The sequence below is a fragment of the Gadus chalcogrammus genome, chromosome 6 (assembly GCF_026213295.1).
Source record: "Gadus chalcogrammus isolate NIFS_2021 chromosome 6, NIFS_Gcha_1.0, whole genome shotgun sequence".
Classification (NCBI taxonomy): Eukaryota; Metazoa; Chordata; class Actinopteri; order Gadiformes; family Gadidae; genus Gadus; species Gadus chalcogrammus.
In genome coordinates, this window is record NC_079417.1 from 2,743,954 (window position 1) to 2,765,093 (window position 21,140).

At 43.0% G+C, this 21,140-nt stretch overlaps 3 protein-coding genes across 7 annotated transcripts; 1 reads left to right on the top strand and 2 right to left on the bottom strand.

Annotated features, from left to right (window-relative positions):
• Window positions 1-232: 232 nt before the first annotated feature.
• On the top strand, window positions 233-7,754 carry LOC130384145 (sialic acid-binding Ig-like lectin 5). 2 transcript variants are annotated; one of them, XM_056592212.1, is made up of 10 exons: window positions 233-803; window positions 1,408-1,467; window positions 2,117-2,443; window positions 2,579-2,872; window positions 3,141-3,404; window positions 4,125-4,388; window positions 4,758-5,060; window positions 6,176-6,248; window positions 6,494-6,575; window positions 7,212-7,754. In XM_056592212.1, exons 2-10 carry the CDS (start codon window positions 1,422-1,424, stop codon window positions 7,560-7,562), a joined length of 2,004 nt encoding a protein of 667 aa, XP_056448187.1. In that variant the 5' UTR covers window positions 233-803; window positions 1,408-1,421; the 3' UTR covers window positions 7,563-7,754. The 2 variants fall into 2 exon arrangements, with proteins under 2 accessions (XP_056448187.1, XP_056448188.1); XM_056592213.1 differs by lacking the exon at window positions 233-803 and having other exon boundaries at window positions 1,252-1,467.
• A 454-nt stretch (window positions 7,755-8,208) lies between these two features.
• On the bottom strand, window positions 8,209-15,597 carry vsig10l (V-set and immunoglobulin domain containing 10 like). Of its 3 annotated transcripts, none has more exons than XM_056592217.1 (11): window positions 15,465-15,597; window positions 14,513-15,010; window positions 13,317-13,646; window positions 12,452-12,694; window positions 11,624-11,902; window positions 10,681-10,773; window positions 10,198-10,401; window positions 9,881-10,000; window positions 9,472-9,509; window positions 8,930-8,980; window positions 8,209-8,851 (listed from the first exon to the last, which is right to left on the bottom strand). In XM_056592217.1, the coding sequence occupies exons 3-11, from the start codon at window positions 13,522-13,524 to the stop codon at window positions 8,777-8,779; spliced, it is 1,311 nt and encodes a 436-aa protein (XP_056448192.1). In that variant the 5' UTR covers window positions 13,525-13,646; window positions 14,513-15,010; window positions 15,465-15,597; the 3' UTR covers window positions 8,209-8,776. The 3 variants fall into 3 exon arrangements, with proteins under 3 accessions (XP_056448192.1, XP_056448191.1, XP_056448190.1); XM_056592215.1 differs by having other exon boundaries at window positions 8,211-8,851; window positions 14,961-15,010; XM_056592216.1 differs by lacking the exon at window positions 8,930-8,980 and having other exon boundaries at window positions 8,210-8,851; window positions 14,961-15,010.
• An 87-nt stretch (window positions 15,598-15,684) lies between these two features.
• etfb (electron transfer flavoprotein subunit beta) lies at window positions 15,685-20,668 on the bottom strand. Of its 2 annotated transcripts, none has more exons than XM_056592221.1 (7): window positions 20,461-20,607; window positions 19,542-19,697; window positions 18,550-18,711; window positions 18,224-18,286; window positions 17,602-17,760; window positions 16,419-16,604; window positions 15,685-16,079 (listed from the first exon to the last, which is right to left on the bottom strand). In XM_056592221.1, exons 1-6 carry the CDS (start codon window positions 20,512-20,514, stop codon window positions 16,434-16,436), a joined length of 765 nt encoding a protein of 254 aa, XP_056448196.1. In that variant the 5' UTR covers window positions 20,515-20,607; the 3' UTR covers window positions 15,685-16,079; window positions 16,419-16,433. The 2 variants fall into 2 exon arrangements, with proteins under 2 accessions (XP_056448196.1, XP_056448195.1); XM_056592220.1 differs by having other exon boundaries at window positions 15,686-16,079; window positions 18,550-18,708; window positions 19,539-19,697; window positions 20,461-20,668.
• Between the last annotated feature and the right edge of the window lie 472 nt (window positions 20,669-21,140).

Sequence of the window (21,140 nt, forward strand, 5' to 3'; positions counted from 1 at the left end):
TCAATTATGTTAGGTTTACTCTTTCAATCATCAACTCTGCAATAGTTTGATACGGCCTAGAGCTGGGTCTAAACGCAGTATAAACAGAACAGTATCAACAGTATTAACAAAGAACAGTATCAATAGTATTAACAGAATAGTATCAACAGTATCAACAGTATTAACAAAGAACATTATCAAAAGTATTAACAAAGAACATCAACAGTATTAACAGAACAGTATCAACAGTATTAACAGTATTAACAAATAACATTATCAACAGTATCAACAGTGAGAAGAATTAACAGAACTGTATCAACGAGGTTAACAGAGAACAGTATCAACAGTGTTAACAGAGAAAAGTATCATCAGAGAACCACATGAACGGTGTTAACATTATTAACAAAATGAATAGAAGTCAGTATCAACAGTATTACCAGTGAACAGTGTGAACGGCTTTAACAGTGTTTACAATAGTAACAGTATTAACAGAGACCAGTATCAATAGTATTAATAGAGAACAGTATTAGCTGCATTAACAGCGTTAACATTATTAACAGTAGTAGCAATTAACAGTATTAAGGGTAATTGCTAATCAACAGTCATACAGTGCAGTATTAATATTGGTTGATTATGGTTTTGTTGAACCTTTAATCTCTAACTATATATTCTTCCTGTATGTTGGCTCAGCTCTAGGTTATGTCTCTGCTCGTGTACATTTTAATAAGTTCCTCATTCACTCACCTCACCACGGCGTAGAGAGAAAGATGAAGTAAAGCTTTTACTCTTCAGGAACTTCATATCGAGTCCTTCACCTCTATCACGTAAGTCAACTCTATGTCTGGTTGATAGAACAAAGGAACACAATTAATGATTACATGTATTGATATATATTATTTTTGGTTTTATTCAAGCAATACCTGTTTTAGTTAATGTAAGGGTGTTATCTTTTGTTTTCCTGTTTATATCTCTGTCTAAACTTCTCAAGAGTTGAACACGTCCAATTGTTATCTTTAAAGGTAATACATCACAGATGCATGGTTATTATCATTGTTCTTCTTTGAATATTGGTATTATATGATGGAAAATTTGTTTAATTAGTCATGGTAAAAGTGGTCGATTTGCTGATATTTTGAAATGGACATTTCTATAGCATTTAACAATGTCTTTATATTATTACTCTTATCTTTTTAAGTACTCATTATTGAATACTTGCTTTATTGTTTCTTGTTTACTGTTCATTGTTTGTTAAGATCGTGCGCAACGAATACGAATACCGAGACAAATTCCTAATATGTGTAAATGTATTTGGCAATAAACATTTTTTGATTCTGATTCTGATTAGTGTAGTACTGAATACCTTAAGGGTAGTACGATGTTAAGTGTAGTACAGAAGTTAATGAGATCTTTGTATTTCTCCTGATGAAGTTCTGGAGGAGAACATGACTGGATCCTGGGGAGTATTCCTGCTCTGTAGTCTCCTGCAAGGTAAACATCTCAACCCTCCCTGATGTTACCTGTAGTGGGTACTATATTAATACCTGTAGCACTGAAGTACTCTCTGTAGTACTCTGATAATACCTGTAGTACTTGCTTTGTTAATACTTATATTACTCTCTTAATACCTGTAGGTAACGCTCTGTAGTACTCTATTAATACCTGTTCCTCTGTGGTACTCTCTTAATACTTGTAGTGCCCTCTGTGGTACTCTGTTAATACTTGTAGTTCTCTCTCTGGTCCTCTCTCAATACCGGTAGTACTCTGCTAATACTTTTTAATTAATCAGGGATTACTTAAATTTAAGATTTTAAACTTCGAATTTTGAAATGTAACTTCCAAATCACACATAATAAGTGGTAATAATAATAATAATAATTATTATTATAATAATAATAATAATAATACATTTAATTAAGAGGCGCCTCTCAATATGTGGTTATAATAATAATAATTATTATTATTATAATAATGATGATAATTATAATATAACTGATAACTTAGCAACTAATATTACTAACTAATAACAATAGTAGGATATATTATCTTGTTTTGTTAGGAAGATCAATGTTGCATTTAAATATTTTGTCAGTTTGTGCATCGATTGAGCCTTTGGATTTGTCAACCTCTTGTTTTAAAGGTGCTGGGTGCATTGCTGCAGAATTTAAGGTCCTACTGCCAGCGAGGGTGACGACACTCAGTGGATCCTGTGTTACCGTTCCTTGTTCCTTCACCGTGGAGGACAAGCATAAAGCCGATCTACATCCTGGATGTATACAAACATGGCAAAAATATGAAACAACTATCATTACTACTACAACATTCAGGGGAAATCGAACAGCGTACAACTGTACTACAACATTCAATAACGTACTTGAAGGCAATGGTCCATATTATTTTAGAATTGACTGTGGAAATCCATTAAAATATAGTTTTAAAGAAAACTCAGTGACCATCCAAATCAAGGGTAAGTGCAATGTGTGTCTGACTGAAACAAACATCTCTCACAAGTCCTATTGGTCTTACTATGGTTCAGATGATGCTGAATGCTGGTAATGCTTGGGTCTCCATAGTAACCGCTCTAAATTGGTTTGGTACCCAGGGGACCCTGATGCACCTCGTTTGACCACCCCCAAGGAGCCGGTGGTGGAGGGGACTCCTGTGGAGCTGGGGTGCTCTGCCCCGTCCTACTGTCACACCCACCCCCCCACTGTGACGTGGACCCCCGCCCTGGGGCACAGCACCCAGCTCCAGCAGAACGATACCGTGACCTCCACTCTGACCTTCAACGCCTCCCACCTCCACCATGGAAACCATGTCTCCTGCACTGCGGCCTACTACATACCATCTGGGAACAAAACTGTGACGTCTGCAAGATACCAACTCAGTATCTCATGTGAGACAATGTACTACCTTTTCAATGAAAAGTAAATTTTAGTATTTGTTTACTTTTTTATATTGATCTTCTCTGTAATATACATTTTTCCTTGATCTTAGAAGACAAAGCAGTGGGTTGATAAACAACAACTTTTGATGCTTCTCCTGTATTTGAATTCATTTACTATATTTTATTGTATTCAGAACAGTTTTGTTAAATTCACAACATCTGACAAACATGACACCGGAGCTGAGGGCTAGGCTCTGATTGGTGGGTTCTCTCTCAGTTGCCCCCAGGAACACCTCTGCTGTCGGCAGCCTGTGTCTTCCAGCCGGAGAGGGAGGCTGCCTCAACCTGACCTGCACCAGTCATGCTAACCCTGCTGTCAGCGAGTTCACCTGGTACCGAATACACGGAAATCACAACCTTAGGATCGGGAGTGGATCTTCTCTGTCCATCAAGCTGTGGAACGCCAATTACGTTTTCTTCTGTGAGGCCAGGAATGGCATTGGCACGGAAAAGTCTAATGTCTACAAGACCGACATTAAAAGTAAGTTGATTCAAAACAGGAAACCACTCTGAGCTTGGTGATGAATCTAAAGGTTTCCTCGATCTAAGACAGAAGACAAAGCATTGTGTTGATCAATAATTCAAAGTAAGATTGACTCAAAACAATTGAGCAAATGAAAAGGTTATTTTATTCAAACCTAAATATGTTTCTTATGTACTCATTTCAGTTTTTGTTCTGCTTTTTTGTTCACTTTGAATGCTTATTGTGCGATCAACATTCAAAGTTAGATTGACTAAAAACAGGAACAAGTCTGAGTTTAGTGATGTAGTGATGGGCAGACAACCACCATGTTTTATCTTTTATTTTACTATATATATCTGTATCTAAACCTCTCAAGGATTAAGCATGTCCAATTAATTCTCATGAGCAGGGTTATTATCATTTATTTTCTTTTATAATGGTATTATATGTTTGAAAATGATATAAATAGTCATGGTAGCATTGGTAGATTTACTTGTATTTTGAAACAGATATTTCTATAGCAGTTTACAGTGTCTTACTATAATGAGTGTAGTACTGAATACCTTAAGTGTAGTAGGATATTTAGGGGAGTACAGCAGATAATGTCCTCTATAGATTTAATGATGAGATGCAGATATTTTTGTATTTCTCCTGATGAAGTTTTGTTAAATTCACAACATCTGACCAACATGACACCGGAGCTGAGGGCTAGGCTCTGATTGGTGGGTTCTCTCTCAGATGCCCCCAGGAACCCCTCTGCTGTCGGCAGCCCGTGTCTTCCAGCCAGAGAGGGAGGCTGCCTCAATCTGACCTGCACCAGTCATGCTAACCCTGCTGTCAGCGAGGTCACCTGGTACCGAATGCACGGAGAACACATCCCTAAGATCGGGAGTGGATCTTCTCTGTCCATCCAGCTGTGGAACGCCAATGACGTTTTCTTCTGTGAGGTCCGGAATGACTTTGGCACAGAAAAGTCTAATGTCTACAAGGTCGACATTCAAAGTAAGTTGAGTCAAAACAGGATCAATCCTAAGCTTGGTGATGTACCTAAATGTTTCCTCGATCTAGACAAAACAGTGTGTTGATCAATAATTCAAAGTAAGATTGACTCAAAACCATTGAGCAAATGTAAGGTTATTTTATTCAAACCTGAATATGTTTCTTATCTATTCATTTCAGTTTTTGCTCTGCTTTTCTGTTCACTCTGACAGCTTATTGTAAGGTCGACATTCAAAGTAAGATTGACTCAAAACCATGAACAACCCTGAGTTTGGTGATGTAGTGATAACAATGTTTTTTGTTAAACAGGAAGTAAGATGACTTCTCCAAATTCTCTCTTGATGTTGTCTTCCCTCTTCCCTGTATTCACAGCTCCTCCCAGGATCCTGCCCGCTTCAAGCTGCAGCAGAATTGCAGCCTGGGTGCGATGTTCCTGCTACAGCGTGGGCAGACCATCACCGTCTCTGGAGTGGCGGTTGGATGGGAAACTGGTGTCGGGTTCTGAAGACGTGTCTGTTAGCCAGGTCAACCAGGAGAACGCCACGTTGAGGAGCTCCCTCACAATGAGGGCCCCTGCTGGTCTGACGGCCTTGACCTGCCACAGCTCCAACGCTGCCGGGAACACCAGCCAGAAGCTTCCTGTCCCCCAACTGGATATACAGCAATACCTGACAGGTCTGACCTCAGGGAGCTAAAGGGACCTTAAAAAAATAAATAATAATAATAATTACTAACAAAGTAATTTAAATGGTCATGCAAACAAGAAAAATGACTAAAAGTAGAATTGATGTAGTAATAATGACAAGCAAGATTAATTAGGAGATATTTGAAAGAAGAAACAACGCTCAAGTTTGAAGACGCTGTATTGAGAGGGACAGTAACACAACGAGTTACAGTAGTCTAAGCAGGAAGAGATGAGAGCGTTGATAACAGTGTCAAGATTCTAACTGGTTAAAAACAATCTATTTTATAGATAATGCGACGTTGCAGAAACACAATTCAAAGACTGATATCATCTTGTGGTTAAAGATGTTAGCAAAGATGACACCAACATTTCTGCAGTGGGGTATGATGCAACAGGATACCGTGAGGAGAAGTGCTCCCTGGCCTGCCCCTATGGTAATGGCTTCCAATTGATCTGAGTTTAGAGGAAGAAAGTTTATAACAATTTAAAATATTCTGTGTTGTATTTTGACCAGTTGTGTTGCATTTTATTGTAGTCAAACAAGAAATTGGTATAGCAGTAGTCTGCATATCAATAGAAACTGATGTACTGTGGTAAAATATATATGGATAATAAAAGAGGGCCAAGGACTGAGCCTTGAGGCATTCCATAGTTAATGGAAGGTTGAGGAATTAAAGTAACCAATGGCCACGCAAAAGTCCCTAATAGAAAGGAAAACATCAGGATAAAATAGAAAACAAATCTGAGGCTGCACCTGAAGCCAACCCAATGCCCAAGACTTTCAAAAAAATCACATGGTCTAATGTTTCAAAAGCAGCAGTAAGATCCAAAGCAAAAAAACACATGTTAAGCCGTGTAAGAAAAAAGAGTGACTTGTGCATCATAGATCATGGTTCATGAAAATGAGGTAATAAACAAAATAACGGATGGGTAGATCAACTCCCAGGTCACCTCCATGATGTACTGCACCAATTGTTAGGTTGGTGAGAAATTCCCTTTTGTGATTTTTTTTTAATGGCTTCTGATGACTAATAAGCACAAGGGATTCTTAATATGCATTGATTGGTCAAATCACAAATTCCTGATGCCACCTTTTCACACTCAGACCAACTGCCCTGGATAGCTGCTACTGCAGTGCTAGCCACGGGTCTGCTGTTTGCAACAGTGTGTGCCGTAAGGTACGTGGACTGCTAGCCATTGTTCGTATGAATGTCCATTTCTTCACAGATTATGCAATTATTCTCATTATTGAATATTTAGCTTACAGTCACACCGAGTTCATCATCTGAATTGAAACCACTTTCCCTGTCTGGCAGTGGGATCAATTCAGCTAATCACAATGTCAATCAAAAATGATCAGCTTCTTCTTCTCCATCCTCTTCCTCTTCTTCTTCTTCTTCTTCTTCCCCTGTTAACATTCCAGAGCTTGGAAGATGGCCAACCGAACAAGACTTGGCAGTGATGCTCTACTCAACAAAGCTCCACCCAACCAAGGGAACCCCCAGGTAAGCCTCCCCTTATTTATACCCAGGATACCCTATCTGAAAATAATCTGTAGCCGGCTGACCCTAACACTATCTTTACCAAGGTAACCCTAACCTTATCTGTAAACAGGTTACCCTAACCCTATGGTTAGCAAGGTAACCATAACCTTATCTGTAAACAGGTTACTCTACCCAATGTTTACCGAGGTAACCATAACCTTATCTGTAAACAGGTTACCCTAACCCTATGTTTACCAAGGTAACCCTAACCTTATCTGTAAATGGGTTATCTTAACCCGATCCTATGTTTATCCAGGTAACCCTAACCCTATCTCTGTCTTAAGGCCACCCTAAACTTAACCATTTTTAACCCAGGAAACCAGGGTGTGAGTAACATGTGAGCCAGTAGGAGTTGAGCTCCCATAAGTCTTAGCTCCCATGAAATAAGTAAAATGTGTAGTGTGTCTTTGTGTGTGTGTGTGTGTGTGTGTGTGTGTGTGTGTGTGTGTGTGTGTGTGTGTGTGTGTGTGTGTGTGTGTGTGTGTGTGTGTGTGTGTGTGTGTGTGTGTGTGTGTGTGTGTGTGTGAGCAAATGTGAGATCCCTGAGGTTCTTTTGACATCCCAATCAGTAAATCCATATATTTATATCTCACTCAGGTGTTCTTCAAAAGTGGGGAGGACATCTATGCTAACATTGATACACTGATGAACACGGTCGGACCGAGAGAGGAGCCTGTTGGAGCAGGAGAAGAGGCTGTTGGACTGGGAGAAGAGGCTGTTGGACTGGGAGAAGGGGCTGCTGGACTGGGAGAAGAGGCTGTTGGACTGGGAGAAGGGGCTGTTGGACCGAGAGAGGAGGCTGTAACAGCAGCAGGTTCCTCAGCCTTGATCCAACGGGATTCAGAGGAAGCAGCAGACCCAGCCGCAGACAGGCAGGTGGAGGACTGTGATGTCCTGTACACAACAGTGAACTGGAAGAATAAAAAGAAAAAGAAAAAAGAGATCTGAGTTCCTGGGGCAGAGACCCGCTGGGGCCCCAAGTGGGGGTGGATGAGGGATGAGCTAAGGGCTAGAGGGATGAGTTAAGGGCTACATTGATGGGTAAAGGCTAGAGGGATGAGTTAAGGGCTACATTGATGGGTAAAGGCTAGAGGGATGAGTTAGGGGCTACATTGATGGGTAAAGGCTAGAGGGATGAGTTAAGGGCTACATTGATGGGTAAAGGCTAGAGGGATGAGTTAGGGGCTACATTGATGGGTAAAGGCTAGAGGGATGAGTTAAGGGCTACATTGATGGGTAAAGGCTAAAGGGATGAGTTAGGGGCTACAGGGATGATTTAATCCTAGAGGGATGAGCAAACAACTGAGTAAGGGGCTAGACCAGATGTCCAGTAAACCAGAGGATAAAATCCCACAGGTTGTTTTTTTTATGGGATAAGAATTATTATTGTTATTATATAGTTGGTTTTACTTTTAAAATAGGATTATTATTGACAAACCAGTCATTAGTCATACTGTGTATTTCTGATATTTTGTTTACTATTTGTTTACCGTATGTGTATTGAATAATACCAAATATTACCATCTTGTTGTGTCTTGTGTCTTATTTTCAACCAAAGACAACATTTTCAAAATGGATGGCAATAAAAACACTTCATACAAGTTATATTCCATCATCGGGACGTGATGCTTTGACAAGAAGCAAAAGCAGAAGTGAAGTCTTAACAGTTTAGGTTTAACTTTGAGACCTCAATGATGTAAAACCAAAATAGAAATAGGAAACATTTATTCAAGCAACAGGTTTATGTGAATAGATAGTGTTCTTAAAATATGAAGGCTAAAGAGCATGGGCAGCAGCCAACATTTCGTGATAAGAGGAAGTTAGAACAAGTCAGATTGAGATTAAATCCATCACATTATCCCTTCAACAAGTCCAATGCACTTATGTGTAAAACAAATTAAATGATGAACAGAGGAAATGAATCCTTTAGACAATTATTAGTATAAGCAGGTAATATGTTGACAATTTCAATTCACACAGACACAGACACACACACACACACACACACACACACACACACACACACACACACACACACACACACACACACACACACACATTTAAGCACTTTGAGATTCTTGAATATAAAGTGCATTATAAATAAAATGTATTATTATTATTATTATTATTATTATTATTATTTATAAAATCGTTTTGCTTCTTTAAACAGTTGTTGCAGTTCTGACAGGAGGAGGCGGGACAAACTTTGGGACGGCCAATGACAGTTCAGATGGAGCCTAAATGAGAAAGATGTTAGTGACATCACACCCTAGGTTGACAGGAAGCTGTGAGGATGTGATGATGTGACTGCTCACATGGAGTTTGTTGTAGTCTGGCAGAGCGGAATCAGGCTGGCTTGCTACTGCCTACAAGAATAGAGAACAAGTAAATTCCTTACCTTAACTCTGAAACCAAAACCTGATACCTCACCTTAAATCCGATCCTAAAATTAACCCTAATCCTAAAACCAAACCCTCATATAAAAAACAAACCCTATAACCTAACCCCAACGGGAAAGCCTCATCAAGAAACGAAAAACCAAAGGAAACCGTAAAACTAAAACTCTAATCCTTAGAATTATTGGTCAAAGAAAGCACTAATCCCAAAACCACATCTCAATCTTAAATTTGAAATGAAAACCTAAAGCCTTAAATGAACCTAAAAGGAAACCCGATCCTATCAAATTGTTACCCTTTATTCCCCATGCCCATCCCCACTGCCACTGTGTGTGTGTGTGTGTGTGTGTGTGTGTGTGTGTGTGTGTGTGTGTGTGTGTGTGTGTGTGTGTGTGTGTGTGTGTGTGTGTGTGTGTGTGTGTGTGTGTGTGTGTGTGTGTGTGTGTGTGTTTGTTTCTGACCTTCTCAACAGCCCGAGACACAGGATATCTGGGTTGTCCTGAGAGAGAGAGAGAGAGAGAGAGAGAGAGAGAGAGAGAGAGAGAGAGAGAGAGAGAGAGAGAGAGAGAGAGAGAGAGAGAGAGAGAGAGAGAGAGAGAGAGAGAGAGAGAGAGAGAGAGAGAAGGAGAGGAGAGGAGAGAGAGAGAGAGAGAGAGAGAGAGAGAGAGAGAGAGAGAGAGAGAGAGAGAGAGAGAGAGAGAGAGAGAGATATGATAAAACGGAGGGGGTCAGAGAGAGATATGGACAGATAGGGACAGAGAGAGAGAGAGAGAGAGAGAGGTAAAATGTCAGATGGACAGCAAGTGTCTCCATGTTGGAAGGTGGGTAAAGAGGCAGGCAGAGTTGGAGGGGCGGCGCGAGGAGTCCTACCTGACCTCCTACAGTGGGAGACGCTGAGGTAGATGAGGGCTGTGGAGATGAGGAGGGCCAGGATGCCACAGGGGATGCCCGCTGCTATCCCAGCGATGGCCGCGGCACTCAGACCGTCGCCTAGCAACACCCGGACATACAGGGTAATAGTATCATTAACATCAGTAGGGTAAGCAGGACAATGGTTAGAAGGGTTAAGGTAAGGATTCGCATGGTAATGATAAATAGGGAAGAAGGGAAAGTAGGATGAGAAGGGTTAGTAGTAGGGTTAGTAGAGCCGTGATCGGGGGGGTCAAGGGTATTAATCCATGCCGTACCTGGTCCGATCCGGTTCTGCATGGAGGGCTCCCCGGCCATTCTCCCAGCACTGGGGATGACCCGGAAGTGGTAGGTGGACTTTGGGTCCAGGTGGAGCACACCCGCACTGCGAGCCCACCCCGGCTTCACCTGGATGGAGCGGAACTCACCGGACCTCTGGAGGGTCTCGTCTAAGGCTGGTCCTCTCATCTGGACGTCAAATCCTGTTGGGTTGGACGGTTAGGGTCGGCAGTTTAGGGGTTAGATGTTGGAGGGGTTGGATGTTTAGGGTTGGTCCAGGGGTTAGATGTTTAGGGTTGGATGTTCAGTGTTAGAGAGAGATAGTGAGCAAGAGAGAGAGTTAGTGATAGGGTTAACCCTAAATGATGAGTGATGATGACAGAGTGATGATGATAGAGTGATGATGACAGAGTGAAGATGTCAGAGTGATGATGTCAGAGTGATGATGTCAGAGTGATGATGAGCGAGTTCCCTCCTCTCACCCGTAACCAGGGACAACGGAGGAACCTCCCAGGTCAACGTGACGGCCGTCCCTTCCTGGTTTGGTAAGAGACTTGAATCTGAGATAGAGGGACCTAGAGAGACAGTGAGCGGTGAGCGAGAGAGAGAGAGAGAGAGAGAGAGAGACAGAGAGAGAGAGAGAGAGAGAGAGAGAGAGAGAGAGAGAGAGAGAGAGAGAGAGAGAGAGAGAGAGTCAGTGAGTGAGAGAGTATTAAGGTGATTTGTTTTAAGTTACTATTGGCTGTGACTAGCAGTCCTTGTTAACCAATGTACCTAGTAGCCAGGTAAATTGGGTCTAGTTCTAAGTTACTAGTACTTTAGCTAGTTATCCTTACTAATCACTGTTCCTCGTTACTGTACCTAGGTAGAGTAACTAGGTACAGTAACTAACCATTGTATCAGTGTTGTACTATTTTACTAGTTCATGCACCCAATAGTCCTTCCTAACCACTGTACCTAGTTTCTGTGACTAGTTACTGTAACTACTAGTCCTTCCTAACCACTGTACCTAGTTTCTGTGACTAGTTACTGTAACTACTAGTCCTTCCTAACCACTGTACCTAGTTTCTGTAACTAGTTTCTGTAACTACTAGTCCTTCCTAACCACTGTACCTAGTTGCTGTGACTAGTTACTGTAACTACTAGTCCTTCCTAACCACTGTACCTAGTTGCTGTGACTAGTTACTGTAACTACTAGTCCTTCCTAACCACTGTACCTAGTTGCTGTGACTAGTTACTGTAACTACAAGTCCTTAGTAACCTCTTTATCTAGTTTCTGTGACTAGTTACTGTAACTACTAGTCCTTCCTAACCACTGTACCTAGTTTCTGTGACTAGTTACTGTAACTACTAGTCCTTACTAACCTCTGTACCTAGTTGCTGTGACTAGTTACTGTAACTACTAGTCCTTCCTAACCACTGTACCTAGTAACCGGGTGGTCTGGCTCTTGTTGCCCAGAGGGTTGGAACAGATGCAGCTGAAGTCTTCTCTGATGAATTCGCTGATGTTGAAGTGTCGCACGGTGAGCTGTGTGGTGTTGGCGCTGATCTGGTGTTGGTTGCTGCTGCTTACGGCCTGCCCCGCCCTGAGCCAGGTAACCATGGCGTCGGGCACTGCGTCGCTCAAACATTCTATGGTGACGGCGATCCTTCCATCCGGGTCCACGGCAGCCCCCACTCTGGGTAGGAACTCTACTGGCTGACCTGGGTGTCCAACACACTGAAGACTGTCAGACACATTTACATATATTTACAATTTAATGTGTCTACATGTTCGTGCTCTACGTCAGCGGTCCCCAACCACCGGGACATTCCTAACCGGGCCGTAGGTTAACGAGGCTACGACATGACTAGAAAAAAAAAAAGAATCATACCGTACCGTTCCTTGATCCTGAAAAGGTTGGGGACCCCTGCTCTACGTGGTAAAATGTTAAAGGTGACATAATATACCACCAGGTGTGATTAGCCGTTACAAGCCGTTATGGATAAGCAACGTTTGCTACAGTCCACTGGGTAGGCTGGTAGACTGATCTATCCAGCACACATCTAGGTGGACACGTCCAAATGTGATGTCAGAAGAGGCTTGTAACGGCTAATCACACTCACACCCGGTGGTATAACACGTCACCTTTAACGTGTTTGAAATAATATATGTGTTCAAGGATTTATGCTGAAATATTTGCCTTTGAAAATGTTTACGAGTCAGAATGTTTATGTGCCTTAATGTACACGTGTTCGAATATCTTGCCGTACGCGCGGTGACGTTGCAGCTGGCCTCCAGGAGCGGGTGCTGGGCGCGGCAGACGATGGTCTTCCAGTCCAGGCCCTCAGAAGGCGCCAGTGTCAGGCTGAGGACCCCGGCCGTCACGCTGCCGTTGCTCACGCTCGGGAAGGCCAGGCTGGGCCTGGGGGCGACCCCTGGCCACTGGCAGCGGTACTGCAGGTCGTTGCTGACCGTGGCGTGGACCGAACACTCTGGATAACCAACGGGTCTCTCTGACCAAACAGGAAAATATGAATACCAAAAAAGTTAATAATTGATAATAATTATTTCATTGATAAGCCGGAGTCTCAAACCGCCACTGCTTAATAAACTCAGCTTTGCATTTTATCCACCTTCTCCGTGCAGCTTTGGGTTAGGTATAGTTTAGTAGATTAGGGGGTTAGTATGGCGAGCAGGGTTAGCTTATATGTGCTTATGGGTTCGGTTTTTCTCTTTCCCTCTTTTTGAGAATCATTCATTGTATTTCTATGTTTTTATTATTGCTTAAGTCTATTCTTGCAAAGGAAGAAGCAGAACTACCAAGGCAAAAGGAGAAACACAAGATGAGCAGCTGCAGAGCCTAATGTTAGTATGTGGGAAACAAAAATATGTTGTTTATGTGTGTTTGTGGATTAGGGCAAGTAGAGCTAGGTACACACAGGTACACACACACACACACACACACACACACACACACACACACACACACACACACACACACACACACACACACACACACACACACACACACACAAACAGACACACACAAAAAGAAACACACGCACACAACTCAAGCCACTAAATGTTTAAAGGTAGAGACATGTTTATTTGGACGCGTTATGCCTCTCTTCTCACCATACACCTTTAGTTCGAACACGGCCTGGGCGTCAGCGACGCCGGACTTGGTGAACACCACCGTGTAGTTCTGGCTGTAGTTCAGCGGCACGTCGACCAGAGACAGCGAGCCGTCCATCTCCAGCCGGAGCACGTCCGAGTGGGCACCAGCCACGTCCGCGGGAACGTTGGAACCCAGCGTCCACGTGGCCACCGGCAGGGAGTCCATAGACCACTTGACCACCGCGTCGTCCGCCACGCTGAACAACACCGAGAGAGTGACCAGGCTTCCCGCCTCAGCATTCACCCGGACGGGGACGACAGGCGGATCCTCCGACTGACCCTCCGCACCTGGAAACAGGAGCAGATCTGGACTGACACAAAATATGTTTTTCAATTTTTCTTTTTATACACCTATTGCGAAGGTATGAATAGGGCCCCACTATCCGAAGGACTGGGATAAATGGTCCGCCCAGGCATTTAACGGATTTACTTGTTATAATGTGTAAAAAGTCAAAATGTGTAGAAAATCTGCCCCTCCAAGTTAGTCGGGGGAAGTCTTTGAGACTTAAAATAACTAAATAACACTGTTCTGTCAGATCTTTACTGCCACTACATGTAACGGATCAGTATCACCTTACGAGTAGAACATTTGTGCCGATATTTTTTCACGTCACAACAAGATATTTTCAAGTTGTTACGACGTAGCCTACAATCTTTCACGTTGTAATAACTGATCGCTAACGTGAAACGTTTCAGGTTATAACATGATAGGTTACTGTAACGTTATAGTTTATAGCAATCTATATGGCAAATGTATGATTATCATTTTGTTATGATTGATGAGTTGGTTTTGTTTGATACCTTGAAGTCAAGCAGAGACCTATATTTGAATGGGTTTTCTGTTTGTTGGGTGAGCGGCTGTTGTGTACATTCACAGCTCGCCACAAAACAAAGAAGAACCTTGCCCAACCATTACAATTATTTAAAAAAACACGAAAGCAACGAGTGAAAAGGGGAAGAAACTATAAGAAATAAAGAAGTCATTGTATGCGCGCGCGCGTTTGCGTGCGTGCGCACCCACACACACACACACACACACACACACACACACACACACACACACACACACACACACACACACACACACACACAGTTAACTGGCCACGCATCTGTGTGAGAAAACAGAAAAGGAAGATAAACGAGACATGTCTTACCTCAAAGAGTAAACACGCAACGCCAGTTCTTCTTTCTGCCACTTTCACAATACTTGACTCACCGCAAGCTTAAAGTGTGGGGTTCTGCGATGACATTTGAAAAACCTCTCCAATGCACGTGTGGAGCGCACGGTAGACGCCCCCAATCGCATGGGTCGATAATGCAGACAATTCGTTTTTTATAACTTTTCGGTGAAGACAAAAATTAAACGGATTAAGGCCATTTTCAGATCGCCATTGCTTAGGCTACCTGGCGGGCCGAACCGACAACATTCACTCCGATAAACATGAACAAATCATTCGGCCTAATTTACGTTGTAGCCTAGTATAAACTCATCAAGAACAAGGCATTTTGAAGCACTCATTTAATTTACGTAGTCTGGGAGACTGCCAGGGGCTATTTGTGTAAGCTTATCTTTAAAATCATATTCAATTAAATCCGTCTTACCTTTGAAAGTCACCATTAAAGCCAATAAAACGAACATCGTCTTGTGTCCTCTGTATTTACCGGGTTGTTTCAGCCACATATTGAATAAAACATGAAAAACAGGAGAACCAGTGGGCCAACAGGCAGAGTTGGTAGATATGCGCCTTCTACGGCAAACTGCACAGCGGGTGAGTCCTATTTCCCGGCATATCCCAGGCCGGAGTATAGTGTGGACGACCTTGGGTGGGTCAGCGGAGGTTTGTCTCTCGGTGTAAACCACACCTTTCGGACCACTACAATACCCGGTTTGTTTAGCGCTGGGTTTACCTGGGAATGAAAGTGTGTGTGTGTGTGTGTGTGTGTGTGTGTGTGTGTGTGTGTGTGTGTGTGTGTGTGTGTGTGTGTGTGTGTGTGTGTGTGTGTAGAGGCAGTTCTATGTGAAGCGGGTACCAATTTCTGAAGCATAGAGCAGCATGTGTTCTTTTTTTAAAAACAATTAACCGAAAACTTTCTGTTAATACTTACGGACTAATCCTTGCAGCCCTCATCTTAATCATCACATTAGAACACAGAGCTCATCACATGAACAGGTAGGACCACATCCAGAATGACGTCTCTTGTTGACTGTAAATTGTATGTGTAGCTTTGACCCAAGTCAGCAGATATCCGAAATTGGATTTTATAACGGCAAGGAAAGAGAAAACTGTAGGGTTTCTGGGTTTAAAATGCTCAAATGAAAAAGACATGGCCGGGATAAGAACACCGTAGTTTTTATTGTCATCGTAGAGGTCTGTACAATCTGTGTGGAGTTGAGGCGCTTGCGGTAAAGAGAATTTCATGTTTAGTTGTACCGAGTGGCAGGACCGGGCTAACAACCCATAGGTGTCCGTTTGGACCCATATTTACATTTACAGCATGAACACAGCGTGCTGTCAGCAGGTTACAGGGGAGGCGTTAGTCTGGGCTGCGCTAGAGTAACAACAGATGAGTCTTTGAAAGGGGACAGAGGAGGAGTCCAGCGGAGGAGTTGGACCGCTGCCGTTCTCCAGCTGATCCAGCAGGGGGCGCCAAAGGCAAGTGTATCCGCCTGCAGAGCAACAGGAGCCCGACAATGCTACTCCACCGGACCCTTCAGGTGCCCTGAAAACACAACACAGGCAACAGTACGTGCGTTACCATTAACGGCAAGTATTGAGAACAGATTACAAAAATTCATAATTTATTCATCTAGCTCTTTTAATTTTTTGAAAATTGCTTTTATCCAAAGCGACTTGCAGGCGAGGCGGAGGACGACCAAAAGCACACAACAGTTTAAGTAGCTACTAGGAAAGTGATAGCGCTGCACAACCTAGTTCCTAAACATGCACTGGACAGAGTGCAGAGCAGCTCTAGGAGTCAGAAATACAAGGTTACCATTTACATCGCCGAACACAACAGAAGTATTTCTCAAAGACAGGTGTAGTTCCGTCTGCTACTCACGTTCCCAGGGGGTCCCTAGATCCTTCCCGCCTCTTTCAGTTTCCCCACGAGGTCGTCCACCGATTCCACCTTGACCCCCGCCTCTCTCTGGGGGGGTTCATCCACCCTCAGCACCTGCAGCTTCGACGCCAGCTCCACCCCCAAGTCCGCCGGCTTGACGTTGGCGATCTTCTTCTTCTTTGCTTTCTACAAAGAGGAAACATACAGACTTAGGCCCAATCCCATTTCTACCCCTTACCCCTCCCCCTTGTTTTGAAGGGGGAAGGGGAAGGGGAAGAAAATATGGCTTATTGGTAATCAATTATGTACACACTAGGACTGCAATTGCTTCTCCTGCCGACTTCTTAGTAAATGCTGTGTCCTGCTTGCTTGTCTCTTGTGTGCTCCTGCCCTGTGCTGGTCATGTTAGTGTCTAAGTTAATTGTGCTGCATGTTTGTGCTTTATGCAGCTGTATATGTTTGTGCTGCATGTTTGTGCTTTAGGCTGCTGTATGTCTGTGCTGCATGTTTGTGCTTTATGCTGCTATATATGTGTGTGCTGCATGTTTGTGTTCTATGCTGCTGTATGTGTTTTTATTGTAGGTGTGTTTGTCCTGCTCTAATCTACTGTTTTGTGCACTTTCCTAAAATGTTTAATGTACACTGTGTTTTATTGTCTGCTTATTTTATTGTTTGTTTGCCATTGTCTTGCAATTCATTCTTACAACTGTTGTTTTTTAAATCTTTGTTTATATGCATTTTATCTGTAATTTTAGGTTGCCTTTTGAATATCTGGCAGGGGACAACAGATGAAAACTAGCCTCTTAGGCTAACTCTGGCTCACTTACATTTTGAATGTTGATTAGTGTGCAATGTCCCTGAACTAAACCAATAAAGTAAATAAGGGGAAGGGGTAAGGGGTAGAATTGGGATTGGACATTAGGCCCAATCCCATTTCTACCCCTTACCCCTTCCCCTTACCCCTTCAAAACAAGGGGGAGGGCTAAGGGTAAGGGGAAAGGGGTAAGGGGTAGAAATGGGATTGGGATCGGACGTCTGATATTAATGGCAGTTGTGCCGAACTCTGGATAAACCGGGGCGATTCTCTGTCTCTCGTTTGTTTTTGATCCATCTCTAACCTCATCCCAGAACCTTAACATCTGCAACAAACTCAATATGTGAACCCGAGGGCGCGGGTCAGTACCATGATGTTGGGCAGGGTGGCGTAGCGTGGCGTGTTGAGGCGGAGGTCTGCCGTCAACACGGCGGGAGTATTGATCTTGATGGTCTCCAGGCCGCCATCAATCTCCCGGACAACCTTCACGTGCCCCGCCTCCAAGGTCACCTCCGACGCAAAGGTACCCTGCACGCAGACAGACAGGTTGGCAGGAGAAGAGGGAGAGGGCGACACCCAGAAAGAGAGAAGGGCAGACAGACATACAGGAAGAGACAGACGGACGGACGGATAAGCTGAAGCATGATGGTTAAATTATCATCCGTGGGTCAAACTTTAACTGCACAGCAATTCAACTATAATGACACAATTGCAGGATGTGTTTAATGGAAATATGTTTCCAGTCCTTGGTGTTCAAGGAATACACATAAACGGATAAGCAACCCCCCCTGCTGGCCCAGCCGTGCCATTACTCCGATCAGGGTTAGAATTTGGTAGGGCGAGATGGAGGGGATATATGGGGGTGTATAGGAGGGGAGGAGGGGTGACACAGTGGACTACAGGTTGGGAGTGGGGGGGGTTATATAGTGGACTACATGAGGAAATGGTAGTGAATATTGTGGTCCTCATGCGGGAGGGGTAGGCTGCTAACCTGCGGCCAGTCCAGTAGGGCTGCTGTCATCTGTCCTGTCTGGTTACAGTCACCATCGATCGCCTGTAGAGAGAAACTAAATATTAAAAAACATATTTAAACAGTTTCAATACACTCATCAAAGATGGGCACCATAAGACATGAAGGTTAGCATGTTGACTATGATAGCATTCATACTAGTGGAATCTAGAGTATTGATACTAGATTACTCATACTCCAGTATTCATTGTAGAGTAATGACACTGGAGTATTCACACTAGATCACTTATACTAGAGTCTTCCCACTAGGGTTTATACACACTGCAGTAACTCGCCAATAGTCTGACCTGTTTTCCGAGGATGATGAGCTGAGCTTCCTCCTTCTTGGCGAGAGCGGCCAAGATCTTTGACACCTGCAGGGGTCCCAGGGATTCGTATTCCTTGGCAGACACCTCTACATGGATGCCCCGGTCAGCACCCATGGCTAGCGCTGTGCGGATCGTCTCCTGGTGGAACACAGCGGGTATTAGCATAGCCAGAACAGAGTCGGGGACAGCACAGCTAGCACAATGCATTTGTTAGCACAGCTAGCAAAGTACAAGGGTCAGCATAGTTAGCGGTACAGGAGTTGTATGTAGAGGTTTAGCAGACTGTTTTATCCAAAGAGGCTGAGAACAATCAATGCATACAATCAGTCCTACTAGCTACAAAATAAAAGTTATGGTGCTGCACAACCATGCATCACGCTTTGCATTTAGCTAATTTATTGCTTCATACGAGTGAAAACTGCCTCATACAAGTGAGGGCTGACAGCTTTTTTTACTTGAACGGCTTGTACCTAGTTTGTGTGATCAAAAGTTAAACCTCAACCTGAATCCGGTGTAAAAGGTATTAACAGAAACATTTAATCCACAGTGCACAGGAGAATACTTTAAAAAGAGTTAACACTAACTTCTCCCTTTTCTATGTCGTGTACGGGTGCTACGACTACGGTGAGAAAACTGTGTTGTCCACCGCTAAAGACAGCCTTCTGGTGGCTCATTAGCATGCAATGCTGAATAACCAAAACAAATGACTCAATAAACAGCCGCCACATTAAAAGCGTGACACTAACCTGTCTTCAGTGACTGAACAGGATATAAAAAAACAAAATCTGAGCATAAAAATGTTTCCATCCAGCAAACGATATTCAAAGAGAGATTCAACAGATTCAACCATTTTACTATTAAACAATAACTCAAACCAATCTGCTATATACTGTGCCATCACCATTTCCCTATGAACAAAATAAATATAAATATATGCTGTTGTTCAACCCCAGCCTCCCACGACGTACCGTGACCTGCTGTGGGCCACAGCTGACCGCCACCACCTCCTTGATCAGCTTCTTCTCCTTCATCTTCACTGCCTCTTCCACCGCGATCTCACAGAAGGGGTTCATGGAGTGCTTCACTCCCTCTGTAACCACCCCGCTGTGGTCTGGCTTGACCCGGATCTGAAACAGAACAACAGTCACTCTGCAATCTGCAAGATTTCTTCCTTGTTGATTAAAGACCTTATTTTCTTGGGGGGGGGGGTTGTCATAAAGGTATGGACTGTGTGAAGCCCTTTGAGACTGTAACTATGATTAAGGCAAGGCTATGCCAATTAAATGTACTTGACTTGAAATAAGTATTTATCTGATGGACCAGAGCAGCACTTCTTGAACCTTGGACACACACACACACACACACACACACACACACACACACACACACACACACACACACACACACACACACACACACACACACACACACACACACACACACACACACACACACACACACACACACACCTCAAAGATTTGAACTGACAGGTAAGAGGTGAGGCTGAACAGCTGCCCTCAAATAAACATTGAGTAACGACCAAAGTACAGGAGTTGTAACTCAGTTTACTAATCCCTATACTGACATATAACAACTAAATTAAGATACGTTTTCTTCAGACCCAACTGAAGTGGTTAACTCAAAGAAGCAAATACACGTCCTTTTAACTATCTGACAGTCACAGAGAGTGAAAATCAGCAATCAGTGGTTTGTTACCAATGATTAGGTTGTTACTAAACACACACACACACACACACACACACACACACACACACACACACACACACACACACACACACACACACACACACACACACACACACACACACACACACACACAGACACACACACCGACTAGGTTTATTTGATTAATTTCATTATTTTCTCTACCTTGACGGCATAATCGATGACCCTCTTGACTCCAACCAGAACTCGGCCAGACATGTCTATAGACTTCGTTGTAGCAGCTAGCAAGGTTAGCTCATCGGTCACCGCTGGCAAGTCGGAAATATTAGAAGGTCCTCCTCTCGCCTCAACCAATGGGAGTTGAGCAAAATGGGGGAAAAAAACATTCGCGTTCCTCTCACAGCCAATGACATCTGTGTGGTGCTCTTATCATCTCTGTTGGAAACAAGTTCGACCAGAAGAAAGGTTCCGCACAATGTGGGGTAAAGTTCATTATCTTCTGTGGTTCATTCACATTGGAAGGTTTGCCCTGTAGTGGTAGAAATTAGTTATTGATTGACTGTAATACACAAAACGATTTATTAAAGGTGTTTTAATGTATATATTTTGGCAATTCTACACCTAGATTGACATATTTGATTGATTTGTCCTGTTCGCTTGACATTTATGATCTATGTTATTTAGTATAAACTTGAGACAGGGATTTTTATATAAGTGGTAATTATTGAATATTCATTAAAAAATATAAAACTTACGAAATTTGTCCGAGATGGGCTTTATCTAATACGTAATCAGTACTCGAGTTTCTTTATTATAAATTCTAAATAAATAGATAGAATGAATAGAAGCTGCTATGTGGATTCAACATATATATGATATATATT

Bases quoted from the DNA above. Each gene is read 5' to 3' on its own strand.
- LOC130384145 (XM_056592212.1), top strand. From the start codon at position 1,422: ATGACTGGATCCTGGGGAGTATTCCTGCTCTGTAGTCTCCTGCAAG. The intron at 4,389-4,757 runs GTAAGTTGAGTC...CTGTATTCACAG, and splicing joins CTACAAGGTCGACATTCAAA to CTCCTCCCAGGATCCTGCCC. The intron at 6,249-6,493 runs GTACGTGGACTG...TTAACATTCCAG, and splicing joins GCAACAGTGTGTGCCGTAAG to AGCTTGGAAGATGGCCAACC.
- etfb (XM_056592221.1), bottom strand. From the start codon at position 20,514: ATGTCTGGCCGAGTTCTGGTTGGAGTCAAGAGGGTCATCGATTATGCC. The intron at 18,287-18,549 runs GTCAGACTATTG...TTCTCTCTACAG, and splicing joins TCATCATCCTCGGAAAACAG to GCGATCGATGGTGACTGTAA. The intron at 16,605-17,601 runs GTACTGACCCGC...TCCTCTTTGTAG, and splicing joins CCACCCTGCCCAACATCATG to AAAGCAAAGAAGAAGAAGAT.
- vsig10l (XM_056592215.1), bottom strand. From the start codon at position 15,496: ATGATTAAGATGAGGGCTGCAAGGATTAGTCC. The intron at 13,647-14,960 runs GTAAGACGGATT...TCCTGTTTCCAG, and splicing joins TTTAATGGTGACTTTCAAAG to GTGCGGAGGGTCAGTCGGAG. The intron at 11,903-12,451 runs GTACGGCAAGAT...TTGGACACCCAG, and splicing joins CAGCTGCAACGTCACCGCGC to GTCAGCCAGTAGAGTTCCTA.